This window comes from Ochotona princeps, chromosome 13 (assembly GCF_030435755.1).
Source record: "Ochotona princeps isolate mOchPri1 chromosome 13, mOchPri1.hap1, whole genome shotgun sequence".
Classification (NCBI taxonomy): domain Eukaryota; kingdom Metazoa; phylum Chordata; class Mammalia; order Lagomorpha; family Ochotonidae; genus Ochotona; species Ochotona princeps.
In genome coordinates this window covers 24,067,989-24,094,290 of record NC_080844.1, presented here as the reverse complement: position 1 = coordinate 24,094,290, position 26,302 = coordinate 24,067,989, and the positions used below count along the sequence as shown (strand labels likewise).

General features: G+C 34.3%; 2 protein-coding genes across 16 annotated transcripts in view; one reads left to right on the top strand and one right to left on the bottom strand.

Moving 5' to 3' along the window:
- FAM13C (family with sequence similarity 13 member C) overlaps positions 1-580 on the top strand; it is a 244,569-nt gene extending 243,989 nt beyond the window's left edge. For 11 of the 13 annotated variants that reach the window (XM_058671479.1, XM_058671469.1, XM_058671476.1 and 8 more), the window contains one exon: positions 35-579. In XM_058671479.1, the coding sequence (XP_058527462.1) occupies positions 35-158 (124 nt within the window). In that variant the 3' untranslated portion in view covers positions 159-579. Of the gene's footprint in view, positions 1-34 lie in introns of all 13 variants that reach the window. The other 2 variants (XM_058671472.1, XM_004583397.4) reach the window with 1 other exon arrangement.
- Positions 581-1,454: 874 nt separating this feature from the next.
- PHYHIPL (phytanoyl-CoA 2-hydroxylase interacting protein like) overlaps positions 1,455-26,302 on the bottom strand; it is a 34,055-nt gene continuing 9,207 nt past the window's right edge. For all 3 annotated transcript variants that reach the window (XM_004583394.4, XM_058671480.1, XM_058671481.1), the window contains exons 2-5: positions 13,931-14,127; positions 11,480-11,654; positions 9,867-9,984; positions 1,455-2,528 (exon numbers count right to left, since the gene is read on the bottom strand). In XM_004583394.4, coding sequence (XP_004583451.1) covers positions 1,994-2,528; positions 9,867-9,984; positions 11,480-11,654; positions 13,931-14,127 — 1,025 coding nt within the window. In that variant the 3' untranslated portion in view covers positions 1,455-1,993. The remainder of the gene's footprint in view (positions 2,529-9,866; positions 9,985-11,479; positions 11,655-13,930; positions 14,128-26,302) is intronic.

Below are 26,302 nucleotides of genomic sequence, written 5' to 3'. Positions count from 1 at the left end.
TTATGAACTAACAGACTGTATGTTTGCTTTGCAGAAGTCCACAGAAGGAAGACAGGATTCCAATGGCAGATGAGTACTATGAATACAAGCACATAAAAGCCAAACTGAGGTTATTAGAGGTCCTTATCAGCAAGCAAGATGTGGCCAAAACGATCTGAGGTTCAGGAAATGTTTATGGACACTTCCACTTGAGATAAAGTCAGGCTTATTTTCCTTGTTGCCAGCAGCTTTGACATAATGCAAATGGAAACACATTAGTGATAAATTATGTGTTTCTAAAATAACAACAAATAAAATCGTCTATGAGGAGGGATTTAAAAGAGGGGAAAGAGCAATATGTAACTGTGTAACTGGGAGAAGTTCAGCCTCCTCTATGCCAAGGAGAAACTCACTGTCAATATAATGACTGCAAAATAATCTAAATACATAGCCAGGCTGCCTGTTAGAAAAAGCTTATCTAGCATCCAAAGATTACTTACATTGAAAAATGGAGAAAAAGTATGAAAAAAAAAATCTGCTTTTTATCTGGGAAGAAATTCAGCTAGCAAGTAAGTGATTTATTTAAAATTTCTAACAGATTTTTAAGTGAGAAACACCTACTACCTTGTTCCTTAAGTCTGCTAGGTTTTTAGTACCTAAAATATACTAGAATGTGTCACACTAATTTTTTATTTCTATATAAAAATAGCAATTATTTTATCTGTAATTTGAAATTTTACATTTTTGGTTACCAAAATTCATTCTGATAGCATGTACTTTGTGAATGATCTTTGTCTAAACATTGAGATGTTTATATTAAAGTACTGTATTGAAATTTTAAAATTGGTATTTTCGATAGATGTGTCTACAGTATATAATTAATGTGACCATAATAATCTGATGTTTTTATTTACAATAAGATTAAACAAGTATTTTTCCATTGGGATGATGCATTTTCTTAATGTTCCAAGGTCTGTACTTTATAAAGTCAAAACACTTTCTCATGAGCTGTAAGTTCTTGAGTATGTACAAAACGAAAGGTTTGCCAGGATACCTTAGGACAGGCAGAATATATTGTTTCATCAACTTATCTTTCGTTTTTGTAAAAATGTTGGCATTTTTTCATGTACTAACCCTGTTTATATTTCTATTTTCTGCAATGTTTAAGCATGAAATAATTCATCTTTTCAGAGTTTGGATAGAAATATTATTGACTGTTTCAGAAGCAGAATATTTCAGAGGCTTATTGTTTTCTCTATTTACTTGATTTCTTTTGACTTTTGTGACTCAGAATAGTGCTCATAAACTTGTTTAATTGAAGTCATCTATTTGACAGGACAGATACACAGCTATTTGAGATTTACACATTACATCTTTGATAAAGGAAATGGTTTTGTGACATGTACACAATTACTATCAAAATGTAACTATATATTCTATGACTGTAAATATTTTATACAACAATGCAAATAAAATATTTTTCTATTATATTTATTATGTTGAAATACAGTAGTTGTTTCCTGTTAGCTAATATAAATAACATAAATAACACTGTCAAACAACAAGTTGGAAATGCTGACAATTCTAGTTTCAAGGTTTCACTCATGCTGCAATTACACCTTTTCATGCGATTTGGAGTTATCCCAATATTTGTTCAGTAGATTAAAATGAATGCATATTTCAACACCATTTATAAGCCATTATTTTGTATTTTGCTAAAGCAGTCTATATAATTCTTTTGTTATGTTTGGCATAAAGGAAAAAAAACATTGCAGCATCTAGGCAAATAAAGTGGCAGAAGGAGAACTTAGACTGTTTTTCATCATTGAAAGTGGTAGGAAAGGTAGGAGATAGGAAGCACTAAAATGATTCATAATGAAATTTGGAAAGCGATAGTTGACACTGGTGATAGCGGCGTGTGCATGCTTCAGTGGAAACATCTGGCAATGAGAATAGACAAGAGTAGATCGGTCTTCCTAAGAGAAGAAAAGGGGCTGAGTAAGAAAAGTGGGCATTAACGTCCAACACTGATATTACAGGTTTTGCAGCTGGGATCTTTCTTTGCATTTGCAGTAGACAAACTCATGAGCTGATGACCAGTGATTTCTGCCACGGTGCCCAGAGAAAGATCCACAGGATCAGTGTAAATGACTTCTAAAATGACATCCTGGGCATGGTGGTACACCAGAGCCCCATCTTCTTCTGTACAGGTCAGGAATTTATTATCCTTGGAATTGAGTTGAGGAAGACGCTGCTTACAGAATTCATCTCCTGGCGATCCCACAGGGGCAATAACAAGAATCACATAATGATAAGCAGTGTACATACAGTAGAAGTCTCCAAAGTATAAGTTAGTATTGGGGTTAAAAAGTTTTTCTGCTGCAATTTCAAACCTGTATCTTCCATAAGGTGAATCCTGGGGTGGCTTCCCAGTATTGAATTCAGTGCTGCAGCTGAAGAAGATGCCTTCTAATTTTCCACTAATAGGAGAACCGTGGCTGCCACTGTTATCTTTGACAGAAGGCTGCATAGCATTCCCATGATGTTCTCTGCAACAGGAAATAAATGGTCACTACAAAGTGTAATTGTGGTAAACCTAATAATTTGTAGAAAACTGAACTCATGTTCTGGTTAAATATGTGGAATGTTTCTTTAAAGTATGCTAGAATTTGATAAAATGAGTGCAGTCCACTTGGCAGAAAGATGCTTTGTTTTGGGCTTGTTACCCAGGCACAGCTGAACTGGGTTAAATTGCCATTTTGCCTAAAGCTGTGCTGATCCATCTCCTTCTGCCTCATCCTTTTGTCCATTTTCCACCGTTCTTGTCTTCCATTATGGCCTGGGACTGCATTCCAGTTCTTCCTTGTCTCTTATTTGCCTTTATTTCACATCTGCTAGTGGGAGGCACCAACAGATCTAGGAGGGAGAACACGGCTATGTTTCCCTCCATGCTTCTGAACCTTGCTGTCCCGGTAGGGCTGGATGCTTTCATGACTATCTACCGTTCCTGCTGGGTGGCCTTTAAATGCTCTTATTTCCAAGAATAGTAAAAATGTTCCATTCTTGATCATTTCTCATTGACTTAACTTTTTTTTTAAACTCTAGTCCTGCCTATACCTTTGGAAATAGCAGATAAATCCTCCAGAATACCCTGAGTGTGCCATTTTTTCTTGCAGGATTCCAAATTTTGGATGAAAAGTTCAAGCTACCACCCGGCTGAGCCAAAGTTCCCCCAGGCAGGATGCTTCTTACAGAGTTTGAGTCAATGAGGTATGCCACTGACTTTAGAACTTCAATGAGTCTCAAATTCCTTCCTCTAAAGACATCTTGGAGCTCACTGAAATGCATGTTCAAGAAAAGATTTAAAAATATAAACACAACACATAGGAAAATAGATGAGAAATAAATGTAGAGTGAAAACATGGATCAAACTGTAGTTTTTTTGTTCTTCCTACTGATGTTTCAAGATTTCTTCCTTGTTTGCTTCACCCTTCAGAAACTCTTAAAAATTTTAGGGTAGTTATGCTAGTGACAGATTCCCGTAGCTTTCCTGTGTCTGAGCATATCTTGAGTCCACTGTCTTTACTAAAGGGTAGTTTCATTGGTTGTAGTAACCTGGGTTGATAATAGTTGCTCAGTAATTGAAAAGTTTGCATTTTTCACCCAACTTCTGATTTTTGATGATATTCAAAATTTTTTTCTATAAATACCTTTTCTTTCATGACTTCCAACATTAGTTTCTTAGTCTTCCACTTTCAGCAGCTTTTGATGTGTCATAACATGGCTTTCTTTGCATCTATCCCATTTGAAGTTTTTCCAATTTCAGTGTTTAAGTTTACATTGTTTGGCAAATTTGGGAGCACTACTGCTACCAATTCTAGTCAGGAGTAAGCCGACAGACAGAAGATCTCTTTCTCTGTTTTTCCTTCTCTGTTGCTCTGCCTTTCAAATGCAGATAGAAATCATTAAATATGATTTTTAATATTTAAATGTACAAATATACATGCAGACAGAATATAAATGCAGATAAAATCTAAATATATATATTTAAGTATATATAAATATATATACTTATATTAAATATCCATAAATATTTTATATTTCTCTATTTTAAATGTTATATATTTGTATTTAATATAATTTTAAATATATTAGATTTCAACTATTTCAAACATAAATATTATTTTATAATTATATATTTATAAATATATAATTTATTATTTTGTTACACATAAATATAAATGATATATTTAAATAAATCTATATTAGATATATTTAAATATATGTTTAAATGAACATATACTAAATATGCATTTAAATATATATATTTAATGATTTCTATCTGCATTTGAAAGGCAGAGCAACAGAGAAGGAAAAATGGATAAAAAGGTCTTCTGTCAGTTTACTCCTGACTAGGCTGAAGCCAGGAGCCAGTAACTTCAACCCGAGCTCCTCTAAGGGCAGATAGAGGCCCAAGCACTTGGGTCGTTTTCCATTGCTGTCCCAGGTGCATCAGAGCAGGAAGCTGTTCTCAAGCAGGGTAGCCATGAGTGAACTGCACTCAGGTATGGGAGCAACAGTTCAACTTGTCACACCACAATGCTGGTCCCTCTATGGATAACTTTTCACTCTGTTTTTCCTTTCCATCTTGACTGATGTTAGGAATATGAGATCTGCTTTGGTACCATATATCCATGACACTACTTTTTACCTCCAGTTAGTTATATCCCTGTTTGTTCTGAGTTCAGGCAGCTTGTTGTCTACCTTCAAATTAACTGACTCTTTTGCTTTTGTACTGTGAATTCTGATATTGGGTCTACTCACTGAGTTATTTACTTACTAAAATTTTTCAGTTCTGAAATATGCATTTAGTTCTTTATAGCTTCTATTTCTTTGTTGCTTCTTTTAAGAATTTATTTATTTGAAAATCCGTTGCAGGGTCAGGGGAAAGAGATAAACATTGCATCTGCTGGCCCATTCTCCAGATGGCTGCAGTGGCTTAGGACTAGGCTCCTGACCCCAGGAGCCTGAAATTCCATCTGGGACTACCGCATGAGTGGTACAAGTGGTAGGGGGTCATCTACTCATTGCTTTTTCCAAGTGCATTAGAAAGGAATCTGACCAGAAGTGGGGCAGCTGGGACTCTAACAGGTGCTCAGCTAAGGCATACTAGCATCTCAGGGGACAGTTTAACTCGAAATACCTCCTATTAGCCTTTTCATGGTGGGTGTTTAAACACTTTTGTAGATAAATAATAAGGGAACACAGACCTTGTAATTATGTCTTTAGCCATCTTTTGTTATTCAGTTTGTAGTGTTCCTGTTGATATAATCAATGAATTTCAGTTGTATCTTGGAAATTTGGGGTAGTATGTGAGGAGATTATGGATCTTAGTATTTTAGCAGGTGTCTCCTGACATGTTCTAGGGAACAGAAGTATACAGGGTACCATGCTATTCCTGTCAGAGAGGATGAAAGTCCCAAGTCCCTACTTAGAGGCTAATGACATGGTGTTGAGAGGGGATTACAAGAGAAGGTAGAAGTTCCCATTAAAGCTCCATTAACAAAGTCTAGCTAGGAAAGGGTGAAATTATATGTTCACCTCTTGGATTTGGCTGGTAGCTGTGGAACCGCAGTTCTGTCTTGCAAAGGTATTTGGCCGAAGACAGTGGTTGTTATCTATAGTCAACACAGTCCCTTTCCTGGTTCTTTGTGTAAAGATGATGTTCTTTTTGTTTTTGTGCTCACAGACATCCCTAGGTTGCCAGACTGTCATTGTGTCTTTCTTTGAATCTCAGAGTCATCTAATATCTTTTATATAACTTAAATCCAGGATTTGAAACTGTCAGTAATGGGAGGAATAGAGAAACATTTCTATTCCATAAGTCTCATTTATAAAACTCAAATAACTATATGATACATGTCCCACAAATCTGTAAGTAAGTAATTATGCAAAATAACAAGAAATAGAAAATCAGGAATTTCTGTCAGAAAGTTTGTCCTGTCAGTAGGATGCATACTTGAAAGGTATATATACTCTAGCATGAAAAGTAAAGGCATTCTTTCATATGTCTAAAAACCTCAATAGATCCCTCAATACAAACTTTTCAGTTACAGAAAGGCATTTCAAGGATAATTAAGCTATCTAGAAAACATAAGCAAAGGTCAAAAGAAAAAAGTAGTATTTTCATTTTAAATAAGGACAATCAATGTTCATTTTGGAATTATTTTCTAGATCAGATCAAACTTCACTCATGGATGGAACAGATTTGTCAGATTTTTTTCATAATTTATAGTGTGAACATTTATGAGGCAACTGAAATCTCTTTTATAGTTAAGTATTTTGAATAACAAAAAATCTTGGGATTGGCACAGTGGTTTAGCAAGTCAGTTGGCTTCCTGCCCCACCAGCATCCCATATGGATGTCAGTTTGAGTCCTGGCAGCCCACTTCTGCTTCAGCTTCCTGCTAATGATGTGGGGAAGCAGTGGAGGAAGGCCCAAAACCTTTACACTCACACCCTGGAAGAGGCTTTGCTTGACCCAGTTCTGGCCTTTGGGGCCATTTGGGGAGTGACTCAGTGAATGGAAGACAGCCCTGTCTCTCCCTCTCTTTCAAGTAAAATACATAAATCTTTAAAGTATACTTTAGATGCAATGTACCTAAGAGATGTTTATAGAACATTCCATCCAGCAACTACAGAACATATATTCTTTTCATCAACATGTAGAACATTCCCTATGTTCTAAGTAGGCCACAAATCTCAATTAATATAAAAGTCAAAATCATACATTACACATCTTTCCTGATCATGAGGGAATTAGAATTGACAACAAAGCACTCTAGAAGTTATAAAAATACATGGAGCCTGAACAACATCCTTTTGAGGATGTTGAAGAAAAAGGGAATCTTAAAAATGCCTTGAAACTATGTGAACAAAACACAACATCTTGAAATTTATGCTATAGCCTATTTAAAAGTAGTGCTAAGAGCAATAAACACCTACATAAACCAGGTACCAAATGATTTAGTCTCAAGAATTTGAAAAATAAGGCAAATCCAAAGTTAGAAGAAGGAAAGAAATGAAGGGCAGAAATAAGAGACACATAAAGAAATACAAAAGAGCAATGCAGAACCAACTTTTTTTCCTGCAAAGGGACATTTGAGTATTTACACCATTAGGCCACAAAGGGCTTACTGCATTTCAAGTCCTGCCTGGGGGTGCTTTGGCAGGCACAGCAAATCATTTGATAGGTCTTCCAATGGTCTTCCCAACAAAGAAACTTTCAGGCCTAGATAATCTTCACTGCCAAAAGATCAACCAAACTTTCAGAAAAGAACTAGTATCAATTTTTAAATTATTTCAAAACGCTGAATAACCTTTCCAAACTCAATCTACAAAGGCAGACAAGACCACAACAATAAAACCCATAGTCCTACATCCCTGATGAATATAGATAGAAACACAAAAGATTAGCATCCAGGGTTAATCAGTAATTCAAAAGTCAACAAAAATCCAGTACAGAAATAGATAAGAACCTCATTAGTTTTCACAAGAGAAAAATGCAAGTAGCTAACTTCAGAAAACTCAACATCACTAGTCATCAGGGAAATGCAAACAAAACCACAATGAGATAGCATTTCACTCTAAGTAGAAAAACAACTATTATAAAAAGGACCAGTAGTAACAGATGCTAGTGAGAGTAGTAATGAAGAGAGACCTCATAATACTCTGCGTAGGAATGCAGATTCATGCAAGCCATTAGAAGAACAGTATGGAGGCTTTTCATAAAAATTAAGATCTGTCACATGATCCAGCTATCACACTTGGGTATATAAGAAACGAAGCTGGCACAGTCATTCTCAATAGCCATGATATGTTCATTGATGGATTGGTGGATAAAGAAAATATAAATATACACACAATTGGATTATTCAGCTATAGAAAAAATGAAATTCTGACATTTGCAGAAAATTGTGTATAATTACAGACCAGTAAGTGAAATACTAGACACAAATACACATTCTCATATGTAGGAGTTAACAGTCAATACTAATTTTTATACTGATTATTTGAGGCTGTGATGTTGGAGGGAAGGGGAAATGAAGGTTTGGCTCAACACAGTCAGATTTAACTAGTAGCTCTAATGTTATGTAGCACAATGGCGGTACTATAATTCACACTAGCATATGATGTAAAGAACTAAGAAGAACTGGTAGGTTCCAAACACAAAAGGCAGGAAAATGGAAAACGTAGTTACCTGACTTGATCAATTTTATGCATGTTGAAACACTGCACTGTATCCCATAAAAATGTAGAAATATTACATGTTGAGAAAAAAGTTTTAAATAACCAGAAACACAAGTTAACAAATTGTACTCATGCTTTGGCAGACATACCTTTCTACATCTAAATATCTTTCATGTGAGTTTTACAATTATTATTGAAAATTCTACAAAAGCAAATGTCCTTGTTTATAATAAATACACCTTTCTTGATACCTGCTAGGAACCAGATCCTTACATTTTCGAAGTATTTTTGAAAACAGATTAGGCAAGTTATAAAGTATGAAACCGTCTGAACACAGGCCAGGGCTCATGTGAAGGACAAAGAAAATCCTAGGGCAATACTGACCTCCAGTGGCCACCTAACACAGGCACTAGCAACACTCAAAGTTAATCCTGGCACCAATGATGGAATTATTTGCTTGATATATCTGAGACAACAGTAAGGGGAAAATTTGTTTTCAAATTTGATGTCTAATAAATATAAAACATATCATTGTTGTGTTTTTGCTCATTCCTAAACATTCCCAAGCAATTTGCAAGTAAAATAACTTGCGCTATATCGATCAGATTGTGCTCTGTAAATTACTAACATATTCTAGAAATTACATACACTGTGAGATAAACACTTTGCCAATCAAGAAAATGATGGGTCTAACCCTATATTTATAATAGTTATTCCAAGAAAAGGCAGGAATTCTTTCACCCCAAAATGTTAAAAACATAGCTAATATACTCAAATAGAAAGTACACTGATACCTAACTGTATTTTTTCCTTTTTGTTATTTCACATATAATGCAACTGACAGATCTGGAAACAATTTTAATTTAAGAGAAATGAAAATGGTAAAGAAAATTTCCAAAACTTATTTTTTATGTTCACTTTAAAATCGTTGGAGTCTAAGGTGTGACTAAGGCCTTTATAGGGTTTACTGTTTTAAAGTGACAAATGATAGTTTCTGTAACTTTTAAAGTCCTAGTTTTACTTTAAAACAAACACCTACTTACACTTTTACACTTTACCTGTAGAAGAAAACTTTCTAAAACTAGTAAAATTACTAGTAGGGTAAAATTCAGTTTCTCAGAAACTACTTTTAGGGATGAACGTAGTTTATCCCATATAAATTAATTAAATAGCAATTAAAATGCAAGCAAAGTAGACTGTCTTCATGGATAATTAATTCAAGATAATGATTATGAAATTTCCAGTTACGCAGAAACTGCAAATCACATCTGATTTACGATAATGCACCGTGAAATAATCACCACTTTATTCTCTGATCTTCGATGTCTTCAAGAGACCCATCAAAAAGAAAATCCAGTCATGAAGACAAGTGAGCATTTTGTGGGAATTTGAGGAATGTGTAAATTAAATGCTTATCTAAATCCAAATACCACAAGTTTAAAATCTTCTAGCAAGATAGAAATCCGGAAATGAGATAAGCTCCATAATCTGACTTTCTCTGGATTTTTGAGCCAAAAAGAAATGAACTATTTTTGAAGAGCCAATAATTTCTACTTGACAGAAATAAAGTCAAGGGAAATCTGAACCTGTAGTTTAGAATAGTATTTAGTAAAACAAGTCACCTTTTTTTCTCTTACCGAATATAGTCAAAATATTCTTTGTGCTGGTTACGATAAAAAACAGAAAATTTAAGCATACGTCCTGCAATCACTTCAGCCTTCTCCAGCAGCTGTGTTAGATGAACTTTTGAATAGTCTGAAATAATCCCAAAAAAGTCCATTAAAATCAGGATACCAAAAATATAATCTAAACACTTACTACATTGAAGATCATTAAAATTCATCTTAGGAACTTCAGTTTCATAAATGGGAAATCACATTTCAAAGAGAAATCATTGTGTGGCGTATTTTTTGTTATGGCTTATGGTTGCTTATTAGAGTATCCTTACATTCTTTTACTGTTGAAATAAAAGCTCCTGAAATAAAAACAAACTAAATATTTTTTCAAAAACCAAATCATGTCCATCAGCACCATAATACCTTTCCGTTAAGCAGGTGATAAACTCAATGAAAGAAGCTGATAGGTTATAGCCTGCAATCAGTAGCAACACTGGAAAGTAGAAGTAAGAATGCCCATTTGATTTTTATGGTTACAAGGCAGATTAAAGACCATGTTAGGGGCAGAAAGCTAAGTTCCTGAGAGCATCCATTCAGGCTCTGGTTGCTCAAGTTCACATCTACTTGTGCCTCTGACACCCAGAAGGGAGACTGATGGGATTCCAAATTCCTGACTTTGGTCTGGCTGAACCCTGGTCATTGGGGTTATCTAAGCAGTAAAGCAGTAGAGAGATCCCTGTCTTCCCTTCTGTCTAAATATATAAATGACCATTTTATCCATGCAGAAATTGAGGCTTGTCAAACTTTATTAGCTGTGTGAGAAAATCATCACAAAGACTTGATCTTTAGCTCCCAGTTCATGGTCTTTGAATACACAACACCCTTGCTACTGTAATGATGTTGTGTAACTTATGTGCTAGTTTTTACTATTTGTGGTCAAACTGCTGTGCTAGACTTTTAAGCAGACCAATGTAGTTAAACTGTTCATGGCAACATAATTTGCTTTACCACTGTTTCACTGGCTCAACATTCAATGCAATGCACAGATTACAATGCAAAACTGGATTAAAAAGGATAAAAAAATCATTCCTGCGAAGACATGTATCTTCTCTTAAAATCTTCCTTTAGCTTGCCAGTTTTTTGAAGCATGTCTATATGATACATACACCTATAGGACACTAATATTAAAGTGTTTTGTAGGCTTTTCCATCATTTTAATGAAAACTCTAGTAACATTTCTGATAAGGACAGAGATTGTAATACCTCTAAATTAGAAGTGTTCTTGATTTCTCTTTTAACCCTTAAAAATGAAAAAGAGGGAAAATGCCATTCCTCTCAAAACAAAGCTCAAAAATTTGCTGAGAATATTTTCAAACCTCCGATTTTTTTAATAGTGTTCACACTGGGAAAAAACTATAGAAGAAATGACTTGATACTGACTGTTTCTACTGAGATCCTCACTCAGTCCAATCAGCTTAATATTGTACATTCTGTTTCACAGTGCTACTAATAATACAAAAGTGACCAATACAGCAATCTCACCATATAATTACAAAAAATAATTTTTTTGCAATTAGCTTTCCAAAAACTACCAAATATTGTTTTTCTCCTGTATTTATACCTATATCTCTTACCTGCTGTGCAGAATTCTATAATTTCACTCCATTCAGATACAACATAATCACCATCAACTTGTTTTGAGGCTGTCTGCACTGCTACTGTATACTCAGTTCTTGGGCTCAAAAACCAGTGGCCACGCACAGTCATAGGCAAGGGGACAGCTTTTGCCACTAATTTTGTTGGAACATCCTAACAGGGAGAAAAGGAAGGGAAAGAACAAAAGAACAGGTGTTAACTTAGCATGTCATTGTAATCAATTGTAAACAATGAGAAGCACATTGAATTCCATTTGACAGTACATTTTTTCTGTCAAAGACGTTTATATTTAAATCTCTTTCCTTAATAAAGAGGCTTGTCCAAGATTACACAGCTAATAACAAATGTTCATGAATTAGATCTACTTCATTTATAGTATATTCTTCTTTGAACATTAAATGATATACAAAATACAACAACCTTATATGGAATGACAGTTTTTTAAACTGAGAAAAACCAAATTGCTTTGATATTAAAATATTGCATTTTTTATTTATATCACCTATTTTTTCAGGGTTATCCCGTTACTAAAAATTTTATATGAGAAGGGAGAACTCTTAAAGTAACAAAATAAATGGATCTGTTTTTGTAGAAGATAGGTGAACTTTGCTTCATTTTTACTGAAATATGGAGTCTGTGTCACAGAATAGTTTGGGTATTTGTATGTAACAATAAGATAATTATAGAGGAATCTTGCTACATTTTCAAGGACATGGTAGCCTAAATGTAGAGCAAAATAAATAAATGATTTTTTTAAAAAAGGAAAAAGGGAGGGCATTAAATATTGAATGATTCATTCATTTAATAGTAAGTATTTCCAAACCTCAAAAAGGTAAGTCAGCAAAGAAAATACCCATCACCGAAAAAAATAATAATAATAATCAGAATTTGAAGTTGGGGACATAATGACAGATTAATTTTGCTTTCTCTTTCATACTTTCCTTAATGTGTATAATTGCCCATCTATCACAAAACAAAATTTTGACATTTCTTTCAAAATATTTCCAAATATAAAACTGAGTATTAAAATTGATCAGTTTTTCACAATTTAAACACAACTTTATAACTTATTCTTTCTGTGGCTAGTTTTGTATATATACATATCAGAAAAGATATGCAAGCAGGTATGCAAATAAAAATTAGAAATGTAATGTCTAAAAAAATCCTAAAAGTTGATAATATTCATTCTCAGAAAAGGCAATTAAAAATCTCATCCCCCAAAGAAAGCAAAAACTAATAAATTGACTGCTTAAAGCAAATTTTAGCTTTAAAGTATTTTAACAAATAACATGAAGCTTACATGTTATAGCAGATTCCTCTGTGAAGGTCATTAGAGCAAAAGTGTGGGCAACAATACAAAAGTATTCATCCCTGTAACATAATTTTATGGCTCTCTGCTTTTCACTCTATGAAACGTGTTTTACAATCTTATCTTTTGTAGAAGTTACTCTTTTCTAAGAACCTATAGATGAATTTTTCCAGAACGACATTGTCCCCATTATGCCCATACCAATTTTTAGCTGTTTTTTATTTATTTATTATTTTTAATTCATTAATTACATTGTATTATGTGACACAGTTTCATAGGTACTTGGATTCTCCCCACCCCTCCCCAAACCCTCCCACCATGGTGGATTCCTCCACCTTGTTGCATAACCACAGTTCAAGTTCAGTTGAGATTCCCCCATTGCAAGCATATACCAAACAGAGTCCAGCATCTTATTGTCCAGTCAAGTTCAACGGCTTCTTAGGTATACCCTCTCTGGTCCAACAGAGCCAGCAGAGTATCATCCCGATCAATTAAAAGCTCCAACATACCATCAGCAAAAATTTACATCATTATGGAATTAATTGACATAGTAATGAGTAACCAATATGTTAAAAGTAAATGCGAGTTCTTAACCACCTTCTGTGACCACCTCATTGACATTTCAATTTTAGTTTATACACAACATATAACATACATAACATAACATGTTATACATAACATCATATCATCTTAAATTAAGGCAAACATGTGGTATTTAACCTTTTGGGATTGGCTCATTTCCCTTAGCATTTGCCCATACCAATTTTGATTCCATGGACACAGTAACTATCATATACCTATCTATAAAGGATGGTACATTTGGTATTATAAACTCAAGGTAACACCTCACCTGTTTCTTATTAGTGAGTTAAAATCTTCAACACTGTTGAAGTGATATCTGTATGACAGTCATGATTTTATTCTTTCTAAATTATCTTTTAACATTAACATGGCATTCCATTGTCTTACAAAATTTATTATGTAGTTAGGTTTTAAAATCTCAGAGCTTTTATTCGGAACATCAATTTCCAATGGTCCATTAACGGGCCATTCTTTTTTAAAAGGTATTCATACTCACAGTTTTAAAATACAAATAAATCTAAGTATTTGTTAGATTTACCTTGTGTTTAAATTTATTGGAATTCTTGTTCTCTTTCTTGTTGAGGTCAATGAAATAATGTGTAATACGGTCCTTTGATTTGGAATCCATCTCCCATGAAATCTTGAAGGAGTCACATGTAATATTGCTTATTTTGATGTTATGTGGCACAGGAAGTTCCTCCATCTCTGCTATGCCACTGTCTTGTGATTTGTTCCCTGCAAGAACAGAATACACAGAAAGAAAGTTTCCAATTAATGGGTTTCCCCTAGTTTTCAAGGTCTTTAGCTGTTTACATATTCTGAATTAACCTTTATAACTGCTAAATCTAGAATTTAATTTGGATCATGATTTGAGAGCTAGCGAGAGTGAAGGAATCTTATGAACTTAGGTTCTATTAACAATGGTAAGAGAGGACTTAATCCTTACCATTCTTCTGCTTTCACACTGCAAACAAAAACATTGATGCTGTACCTTTGCACTTTCCTAATCTATAAAGCATTAGTTCATTAGATTACACCCCTCAAAAGTCCCAAGAATCCATTTTTCTTACTTGACCATTCCAGATTCAAAGGCAGTATCTATTTAAAATGTATCAAGTAGAAGAGGACATTTCACCTAACAGTTAAGACATTGCTTGGGACATCTGAATCCCAAATTATAGTTTTTGAATCAAGTTTTGGATCTGCTCCAGATTTCAACTTCCTACTAATGTGCACTCCGGGAGGCAGCAGGTGAAGACTCAAATAACTGGTTCCCAGGCATCAATGTGAGAGTCTTGGATTGAATTCTTGGCTCCTGGCTTTGACCTGGCTTAGACCTGGCTTAGTCCTGGTGGTTGCAGACATCCCAGAATGAATCAGCAGATGATACCACTCTCTCTCTCCTTCACCCTCCTTTGCTCTCTTTCTCAAATAAAATGTATTTTTAACAATATATGAGGCAAATGAGGACTGCAAAAAATTTTGGTGAATGGAGCCAATGGACATTGGGAGGGGGACATCATCCTTGGATCGGTGAAACTGGCAGCATTTCAGAACTATCCAAATCACTTGGACAGAACCTTTGGAATATGTCCACATTGAGACTCTGGGTTGATATGAGGTGGCAGTTCCTCATCCCTGGGTACTGGGACATGTGGAAAGGTGTGAGTTATTTGCCAGGAACAACAAGAAGAAACAGCAAATTTGGAAGCAATGAATTCACCCAATTTTCCCTAAACTGTGACCTTCCCAACCTGACCAACCATGTAATTATTTAAAAACTAATTTAAAAATGTGGTAGCACTGACAACTTATAAAAATTATTGTTATTTAGAAGCAAACAGTAATGACTGTATTATATATATGCATGTATATATATATATATACACATATATATAATTGAAGTGAATTCACTGACAAATTACTGTGTCAAATGATTCTCTAGAAATCCTTTACCTATGGTATCTTGACAAGTTTCATTCTGAGAGCTGAAAAAATAGATAAAGCTAAAAGAAGAGAGACAATTTTCATGTTGATTGATATCACCTAAAATACTTAATATTATTCAGTTTGAAGACTGACACTACACTTCCACTAACAGAAAATATTATCACTTAAAATGCTAAACACAGGAAGAATGACAGGACAAAAGAACACATACAAAGACTTGGCAAGTGAATTAATAAAGACATACTGGGTTCAAATTCTACCTCTTCATATCTCTTCCTCATGCCAACATAATGTTCAGTACCACAAAAGAAAAAAATTGTTCACATAGAAAATAGGTTATCTATCAGCTATATACCTTTCTCCTTACCAGAAAAAAGTGAATCTTGGTCTATAAAAATTAAAGCAACAAGAGTGAATGCCACCCTATTGTAATACCTTCTACATGTGGGTTAGATTTTTTTCTCCCACATGCTGTACCAGTCAGTTATAAAACTATTGACAAAGCCCAAATTTGTTACATTTATGACTAATGTTATCTCATCCATAACTGTACTGTGGTCAAAGAAACCCAATGAATATAAAAAAATTGCAAAATACCTTTAGTGCTTCATTTTTATTTGTTGAACAGTGAATTTTAAAAGTTTTCATTTTTATACTTCCCTCACAAACCAGTTTCTTGACATTCCTTCTCCACAAAACTCCCAGGCAATAGCAGTAAGCAAGAATTTACCTTTTCCAAATACGTTCAAATGATGAAATTATACCAAAGATAAATAATGCACAATATTGAAATTTAGGGTCTGGTGCAATAGCCTGGTGGCTCAAGTCCTCGCCGTGCATGCATCAGGACCCCATATGGGCACTAGTTCATATCCTAGCTGTCCCCACTTCCCTTCCAGTTCCCTGTCTGTAGCCTGGGAAAGCAGTAGAGGATGGCCCAAAGCCTTGGGACCTTGCACCCGCATGGGAGACCCAGAAGAGGATCCAGGCTCCTGGCTTCAGATTGGCTCAACTCCAACCATGGCAGCCACTTGGGCAGTGAACTAGTGGATGGAAGGAAGGCAGTACCATGGAAAAGTCCATTTGCCATGTTCCCCGTCACTTAAATCCCTTTCCCGCAAAGACCCACACTGTTAAAATATATGTAGTATTGCAGGGTTTTAATTGAACTTTATCCTATGTTCATATTTCTTTTCTATAATGCCTGCTTCTTAATTGGACTAGAAATGACAAAACCAGGATATTACTTATTTGTTCAGATTTACAGCACTGAACTTCCATAATAATCAGTGATATAATATGACATGTACAGAACACAAAAGCTGATTTAATGAAAATTATAAAATAAAATTAGTTTTTGAAAACAAAAATCAAAATATTAAGGATCTGTGCCCTGCGTGATAGTCTAGCAGCTAAGGTCTTTGCCTTGTTCGTGTAGGGATCCTCTATGGGCGCCAGTTCTAATCCCAGCTGCCCGGCTTCCCATCTAGCTCTCTGCTTGTGGCCTGGGAAAGCAGTCAAGGACGGCCCAAAGCCTTAGGACCCTGCACCTGCATGGGAGACTGGCAGGAGGCTCTTGGCTCCAGGCTCCTGGCTCTGAATTGGTTCAGCTCCAGCCATTGTGGCCACTTGGGAAGTGAACCATCGGATGGAAGATCATCTTCTCTGTCTGTCCTCCTCTCTGTGTATCTGACTTTCTAATAAAATAAATATTAAAAATACTAAGGACCCAATAAATATTCATAACTCGAATAATATTGTGCTTTAGTCAAGTCATTATATAGCAATGCATTCTCAATATGACCTAACTGACAAGTTTAAGAATTCTTGGGAGCCATGAATACCTGAAGACGACACTCTGACAACAAGTGGCAAGCAATTTTTGATCTGAAAAATCTTTTTAACTTGATTCTGAAGACATTAATCAGGCTTTTGAGGTTTATTGCAGACAAATTATAAATGGAGTCATTTGGGTTATTCAGTTGCTATTGCTATATGCAGTTAAATTTATGCCACATTAATCAAATGAAGGAACTGTTTGTAATATTAAGGTAAATTAGGCATGTTGAATTCTTTAAGTGAAATGTTGAAAAAAAGAACTATCTTGCTATGTTGTTTTAAGAATCACTTCTGTACCTATGTGACATGTTAACGAGTCATGTCATGATGGAGAAATCATAATATGACTAGTGCAACACATAACTTATACTAATAACTCACTTAAAATGTAATAATCTGCCCTAACAGGTATCTTTATCCATTTCTTGTCTCTTTGTATTTCAATTTTGTGAAAACCAGTAATAAGTAAACAAAAACAGGGAGCAGCTTTTACTGAGTCACTTTGACAACTCTTTCTCAATCCCAAACATGTAAATTTGATCCAAATAAATGTGCTATTGAATGTGTGAACTGAATTGCCAGAACTAGAAAATCTTTACAAAGTGTTCAGTTAGCTACTTTAAGAACAGACTCAGGGGTGGGCATTGTGATGGAGTTGGATAAGCCACTGCTTACGATGCTTGAATCTCACTTCAGAGTGTTTGTTCAAGCTCCAGCTTATCTGCTTCCGTGCCTGGGAAAGCAGTGGAAGATGGCCCAAGCACATGGGCCCGGCAACCCATATGGGAGATCTGGATGCAACTCCAGGCTCCTGGCTTTGCCCTCCACCACAGCCATCAGTTACAATTATCTAGGGAATAAACCAGCAGATGGAAATTTTCTCTATCCTTCTCTGTCTCTTCCTCCCTCTACCTCCGTTTCTCTGACTTTTAAACAAATTGTTAAAACTAAAACCAGGGGTTCATATTAAGGAAGGGTTATGCTGTTGAGTCAGTGGATACAGACCCAGAGATTAGACAGCCCTTTAAAGGGGTGATGGCAGGAGGAGATACTCTCATTAACAGGAAAGGAGAGAATTCAGACAGACTATCAGAGAAACCTGGTAGTCTACAAATGGCAGAATTCCCATCCAACAGGCAAAATATGTCTTGGAGTGAGGGGAATTAGTCTTACAATAACTAGCAGGAAGGACTTTGGTGATCAGGCTGTTATGTCAAGTTGCTTAACAACAAGTTAAATTCATTCTATCCGTGAAGAACTGTGGAAGACAAAATCAGGATAATAGGAAAAAAAAAGAAAAAAAGCACATATTCATTCACAGATGGAAATACAGAGATTCAGTTGCTTCAGGCATGTATAAAAAGGGGCTTGACCAAATAAATAAAAAAAGGACTTAAATACTAGAAATAATATACCAGAATTAACATACAATTAACATGCCAAAATTAATTGATGCGAGGGCTATGAAATCCTGACCTTGACTTACTTCCAGCATCAGTTCTCAGATCTAGAGTAGTTCCGAGAGATGAAAGTTAAATTTACAAGTGGTGTTAAAAAGCTCAATTTTATATTCTCTGAACAACTTTAGTAGATTCCTTCATACTGATTGTATACAATGGAAAACCTGTCCTCAATATATGTAAAGACACTTCAAAAAGTGTATGGAAAATGGACTTTAAAAATTGATAAATAAACATTTTTTCATAATATAAATTTTCTTATCAACTGTTTCAAGACCAATCATATTAACTGAGTGATACACTGGATAGGAATATGAGTTCATGAAACTGTAAATATGGCTAAAAGCATACCAGAGATTGAACTCCCTATCAAGGTTGGCAATACTCAATGTATTAAACTGGAAAAAATCAGATGGGTTTTGAAAGGTAACACAAAATAATATAAAGACATACATTCTAAGGAGAACACAGAGAACATAAAAATTTGGAATCTAGTCCTTGAGTTATCCCAACTGAGGTGAATAAATCCAAATAGATTTGTACTAATCCAGGACTTAGAAATGGATGATTCTAGAAGGGCCATAATTATCGCCTCAAATTACATCAAGTACCTAACAGTAACAATCACAGCATAGTAATAGTAGGAATAGTGTTGGCAGTTAGCCATCACCTGTCATACTTTTGTGTTAATTAAGATCCAATCTCCTAGCATGGTGGAATTTAAAAATATTTATATATCCTATAACATTTTATAACTCAGTTTTAAAATTGATAGCTGTTTTCTTGATTTTTCAGAAACTTGGCTTATAGACATAAACCTAAATACATCTTAAAATTCCTATACAGTTTATACCTCTATAAAGATTCTCCATGGAAATTTAAGTTAATGAAGATTTCTGAAAGAGCATGTAATCAAAAGGTCCTCTTCTACCTCCTTCTATTAAACAGAATATGCGCTACACACATTTGGCAACATGGACCATTCACCATCATACATGGTATCTAATCATGCTATATTGCAAAACTGAAATATGCATACTTGTTGTGACTGTGTAAATTATGTCTTAAAAATAGTTTGAGTTGCAACATAACAATACAATGGCGAAACATCTTTACAACCATGTCTGCAGCATAGTTACTATTGGTTTTACTCTGTGGATAATTCTATTTGGTAAAAAGCATTCACTTTGGAAACAGACAAAGCTGGTTTAAATGCTAATTCCACTATTCACAGCTAAATGACTATATAATCTTACTTAGTTATTAAATCTCAGTAGTTTTTTTACTTTCCTATCTGATAAAGTCAAATTAGAGACTACTCTCTAGCCCTAAAATTGTTTCTTTATCTCTAATTATAAAATACTACATTAGCTTCACTCAGTGCTATATTAGCACATGAAAATGATATACGAGAAAAGTAGGGTCAGAGAAATAAAGCTATTAACTACATAATTTAGCAAGTTATTTTGGTTTCAATTGCCAAAACATGAACTCATTATATTATTTTCATGACTATTCATATAGATATAAAGTTACTCCCATGCTTTAGATGCTTTCTTGAATACCCATGTAACAAAGTTGACTTAGGATAACTATAAATTGGCACCTTAAGACATATTTTTCTGTCTAACCTAAATTCTTCTGACCTCTATTCTCACAAGTCATTACTAAGCCTTTGCTGGAGTATTCCATCTTGTCTATTACTAATATAGATATTCTATATCTTACTGATATACAGATATAGATCTTCTTTCACTCACTGTCTACCACTCTCTCCAAAGAGCCCAGGCATCCTCACAATTTTTGCATCTTAACTTCTATTCATCCTTCAAGTTCTTTTGCTTTATTCTCATGCAAGTCAATTAGCATACCTCCCTGTAAGAATCTGTTACATGAATAGGGAATAAATGACAACACTTTAATCCTCTAATATAATGTTTCAAACATATTTACAATCCAAAAATTATCAAGGTTCAGAATTACCTTTAACATTTTAATTCATAATTTTGATAAAGAGCTGAAAATTTTCAGCTTCATTTCAAATTTCATTATTAAAGGTTAAAACTGAACTAGGGAAGGCTTTTTGAGATGCTAATTCTTCAAAGTCATCTTATATAATAGGATTGGACCTAAAAAGTGCTGATACCTCTCCAAAATGAGAAATCAGACCTGAAATAAATGCCAATTCTTCTTCTTATGCTTATAATTCCTCTCTGCTTCATCTCACAAAAACAAATTAAGCCTCAGGCACAACCCTGAGTAGCAGGCAACAAAAACAAATATATCTAATCAAATTATCTAACTTAGGATAAAACAAAAGGTAATGAACATGACTAATGCATCAGGGGAGCACAAAAATATAAACAGAGTAAATGCTAATTGAAGGAGGGGTAAACTATGTGTTGAGACGACAGTTAAGGGAGAGCTGGCACTCAAATGTTAGGGGAAACAATATGTATAAACCTAGGGAAGAACCATAAAGCTAAAGACAACAAATATGGTAGCAAAGACAGAACAGAAAACAGTTGTAAACTGCAAGAGGAGAGGGAAAGCAAGGAATTCTGGCCTTGGCAGTGGCACAAAGATTCACATATAGAAAAATGGTTTACTTTCAGCTTGGTGAAATTTTGGAACTAAGACATACTGATGGGAGAGAGGTAAAGATTACCACTAGAAGTCAGATGATGTTAAAATACACGTAAGAAGGAGATTGTTTGTTTGTTTTTGGCTTTTGTTGATTTTTCTCTCAGTCTTTCCTTCTCTCTGTAAATCTGCTTTTACAATAAAAATATGTATCTTTTTAAAAAAAGAAATATATGAAAAACTCTTTGACAAAGTTATGTAATAGGTGAAGGTAGAATTCTATAATGCATAGTGAAAAATAAAGGTTCTTATTAGAAGTGTCTAGATTTTACTTGAAAAAAATTATTCCAAGTTCAAATTATTATAAGTATCATCTTTAGAATCTAAGTGAATAAAGATTTTATCCAGTATAAACTAGCAGAAATAATAAATTCCAGAACTACTGTCTTAGTCACTAGGCTTTCCATTTTTGTATCACTAAAAATAACAACCAAAAAAACTATGTCTAGATAGTAAGCATCAGGGAAATACTGTATATCTTGAATTACTTTGAATTAAAAAAAAATAATGTTCAAACAACCAGCCTTGGGAATACTTGAAAATGTTATGCAAAAATTATATTTATTAAAATGGAATGTGTATCCAAACTGTACAGCAAGAATCTGAAGAAATAAAAATAGAAGCTTAAAAAAGACTGTCTTAATAAGCTAGCACTCAATGACTACCCTCATAAACATTAAAATTAGTAGGAAATGTATTTTCATTATGAAGTTTTAGAGTTAGTGCAGATTTTAGTTTTTCTTTAGGATCCATTATCATTAATTTTTTGGTATCTTGTGTTTCAATGATTTATCCAGTTTTGTACACAGATTATATTGCTAGAGAGAAAAAATTTATTCAGTATATTAGTACAGTAAACAAAGGAAGTCACCACTCAGTTCTTTTGCCATTCAAAATGAATCTCTATAGTATATTTCTTAGCTATATTGTATTTCTTCCACAATACCCACACGAGACAGTCATACTCCACCACACACAGTCATATCAAAAGTAAATTTTTTTTGGTCAGTTTTACAACTTTCTTCCTTATCTACATTGACTGTCTGCAGATCTTGAAAGTGGTGACAGGTACACAGGTAACCAAAGTAGAGAGCTTGTGTGGCAAGTCTTCTTCATCCTCATTATGTTTTCTGGACTATCTAAAGTGGATGTGATATAGGACGTTCCTTATTCCTGTGGCCCAGACAGCTTTATTCAGCCTGGGATCAATGCACACATCTGGAGTCCCCATCTCTTTCGTGGCAAGCTCTTGGATCTCCTTAAGTGCCAGAGGAGCCTGTGTCTGGAAGCCCACCCCAAGAATGTGTTTGTGAATGTTGATGGTGTACTGTGGCGTCACCACCTCGTTGATCACAGAATGGCCCTTCTGGTAGCCCTTTTTGTGGGAGCCATCTTGTAGGGCCCAAACCGGAAAAGCTCAAAAATAATTTTCAAATGGTCCTTCCAGAGAGTACAAAACACACTACACAAAAAAACCTAACTGACACAAACACTGTAATTTGTTCACACAAATGAACAGTTCGAAAACCTGCCATGTGCCTGAAAGAATGACTGGAAGATAAAGGAATACTTGGTGTGCAGAAATAAGGGAGACTGAAAATCTGCTTGGACAATACTACCAAAATTTATCTTCAAATTCTCTCATCAGCCAGATGGTTACATCTGAGTCTTCTGGACTTTCCCATCTCGATATTCCACAATTATTTCAAATCTAATTTGATCAGAAATGACCTTACCTTACCAGTTTTTTTTTTTTTTTTTTGCCAAGCTTGCCTCATATTAACTCCAACCAACAATCCTTATTTTATTTGCTGGTGCCAGTCTCACACACTAGCTAATTTAGCTATCCTTGTCCACTCCTTTTTTGGTATCTCACACTTGTAGATTAATCATGGAGTCAACAGATTTTTACCTCAGAAACATTATTCTGTTCAACCCTAATGTTTATTTACCTTGTAATAACAACCCTGCCAATTTTATATAATTGCTGCATAAGTAGCTAAACTCCCCAAGATCAGTATCTCAGTTAATTCATCAAATTAATGCCAGAATATATTTTTTTCAAAACTGTCTATTAATATTCCTTTCCTAACCTAGAATTTCTTTGGTTTTGCTTCCTAGAGCAGATTCTGTACGTGTACGTCCTGGATTAGAACAGCATTCTTGTATTTCATCCCAGATTTGATTCAGAAAGTCAGGAAAGGGAGTCCAGTGATCTAACAAGTTACTCAAGTGGTAAGTTTTAAGAAATTAAATTTTAAAGAAAATTGATAAATTTTGAGAAATTAAAAAAATTAATACAGAGGAGATTATGAACTCAGCAAATGTAAGTTTTAATTATTTTACTGCTTTTAGTAGTTTTTAAACTGTTAAAAACTGTAATACAAACAATGTACATCAACTTGTGCTGTATTATGAAATGCAGGGTAAGTATCAAAATAAAACACTGCCTGCTACTCAGTGCAGTGTACAAAAACAGCTATGTATAAAAGGCATGGGTTTATTTTTTATTTATTTGGTTATATTCAAGTCAGCAAGTATATGCTCAAGCAAATTTTACATATTCTGGACTTGCACGCAGCACTCAGTTGCAGATAAGGTTCATGGGTGTCTGTTTAGCCCTTCCTCTCATCAAACAAATCAGACACATTAATGCCTTCTTTTCTAAGTGCACTAAATGATGAAGTTATGCTAAATTTGAGATAAAATTCCACATTTAAATGTAAGTAATGAAATGATTACCTAATGAAACTAGAAATGGATCCCTCATTAATAAAATATTAACCTGAGCAAAGATTACTGAGACTGATTTGGCTCATGACGTCTTAAGTCTTAATATTAATTAGCTATTTTTTTCAGCTGAAATGGAGCACAGTGACAGAAATATTCAAAATGGAACAGGCTGCAAGTCTTGGATATAGTTTGCTATAATACAATAATAACCCTGTATCATTAAAATTTATGTTGTAGTGATTGGGTATTATATGACAAGACTTGGCAAAATAGTAATATAGCTTCTGACAAATTTCCCAATTTCACAACAAAAGAGTGGATAAAGTTATTATAAATGTGACAGTTAAACTGTGCTTAGGAGAAAGTTATATTATCTATGATTTAAAAAGCATAACAGCCGGAAGAAAGCTCATTAAATCCTACATTTACACAACAATGCATGTTAAGATATTGTCAAAAAACCGAAATATAATATTGCTATATGTCTGACAATACAGGATACAAAGCTATTCATCACATATACCTGATTAATTCTGACATTAAATATTACGAAAAGCTCTTTCCACATACACCTGATTAATTCAAATGTTGATGTTATCTGAAATCTTTCCAACTTATGTGGCAGATTTCTCCATTTGCTTTTATAAAAATGTTTTAAATATGTAAATTAAAAACTGGGAAACAGCATGTGGTAGTGAAGAAAATTTTAATGTCCATTCTTTAATCTACCGCAACCATACTATCAGAAACACTGAGACAACTATATTAATTAGATAAAGAAAAAAAAAAAATCCCAGGAGTGGTAGCTTCTATAAAAGCTGAAGCCAGATTGAGTAACATAGTAACAGTGCATTAGTATTTTTTTTTAAAGATTTATTTTATCTTTTTATTACAAAGTCACATATACTGAGAGGAAGAGAGAGAGAGAGAGGAAGTGGAGCTGCCGGGATTAGAACAAGCAGCCATATGGGATCAAGGCGAGGACCTTAGCCACTAGGCCATGCTGCTGAGCCCAACAGTGCATTCAAAATCAACAGCAGGGAGAAAAATAGAAAGTTACAAAACAGTTTTGTATGATCGCATACAAAATTCTTCAGAAAATTCACAGTAAATTTATTTTATGAAAAAAATTGCACTGATCTTGAGAAGGTTTTTGCACCACTGGAAAGCTTATGCTTCAATATCATTTCCACAGCTTTCTGAAGCCTTCCTCTACAGACTGTCCTCTAAATTTTTCCCCTCAATTACATATAATGTTATAAACAGAATATTCAAAATTTTCTGTACAAAATTGAGTATGCACAAGCATATAAATATTTCAAACAAAAGCCTTTTATTTAAAATAACTGATATATTTCAAAGATAAATAAGCTGCATTTATAAACATAATATTGTATTATAAAAGTTTCTTCAGCCCAAGTGATAAATACATCAGTTATTTTTAAACTTATTCATCTTATTTTACTTGCATTTGATTTTTTTCTGAAATTTTAAGAGACTACTCACACGTGTTTTCAAGTGTCATTAGCAAATGTATCAGAATGGTTCCACCTAAACTATTTTATCATTAAATGATGAAAACTGTGAACTGCCCAAATGATGTTATCACTTCACCAAAATGAAACACTTACTCCTTTATGACTCAAAACTAGGACAAAAATCTTCATTAATTTATTAATCTTAGCTCAACATATTTGAAGAACATAGTGAGAAAACAAAATTATTTAAAAACATTTGCTTGCCACTGCTTACCTGTGTCAATCAGAATTTTCTACTCAGAATACAAAATAAATAAATAAATAAAACAGATGATGAGGCAGGTATAAAATAGCATTTTTCAAACACAAGTGCTAATTTAAATTTCCCACTACACCACTGGAACCCTGATTGATTTAGGTTTGGAAAATGCTGTATGCTTGAAGTTATGGATAAATGTACACTAAAACATACTACTTTTGCTCACACTCAGGAGACAGCCTAGGCAGCTCTATTTTTTAATTTTAATTTTCTTCTAGAAATACTTGTTCACTTCATCAGTGCCAGAGGTTATGTGCCACTGGACGCCTTTGGATACACCCTTGTCTCTGCCAGAAGCGCTCTTCTTCCACTTCACAAGTTTCACTTTCAACATCCAGAAAAAATATTGTTGCTTAGATTCAAAATAGAATTTACTACTTTCTCTTCTGTACTTCCTCCTGTACTTATTACACATTATCAGTCAGATACATTTTCTCTAAATCCCTTTGGATGTGTCATTAATGATATATTCATTCTTGGATCCTTTC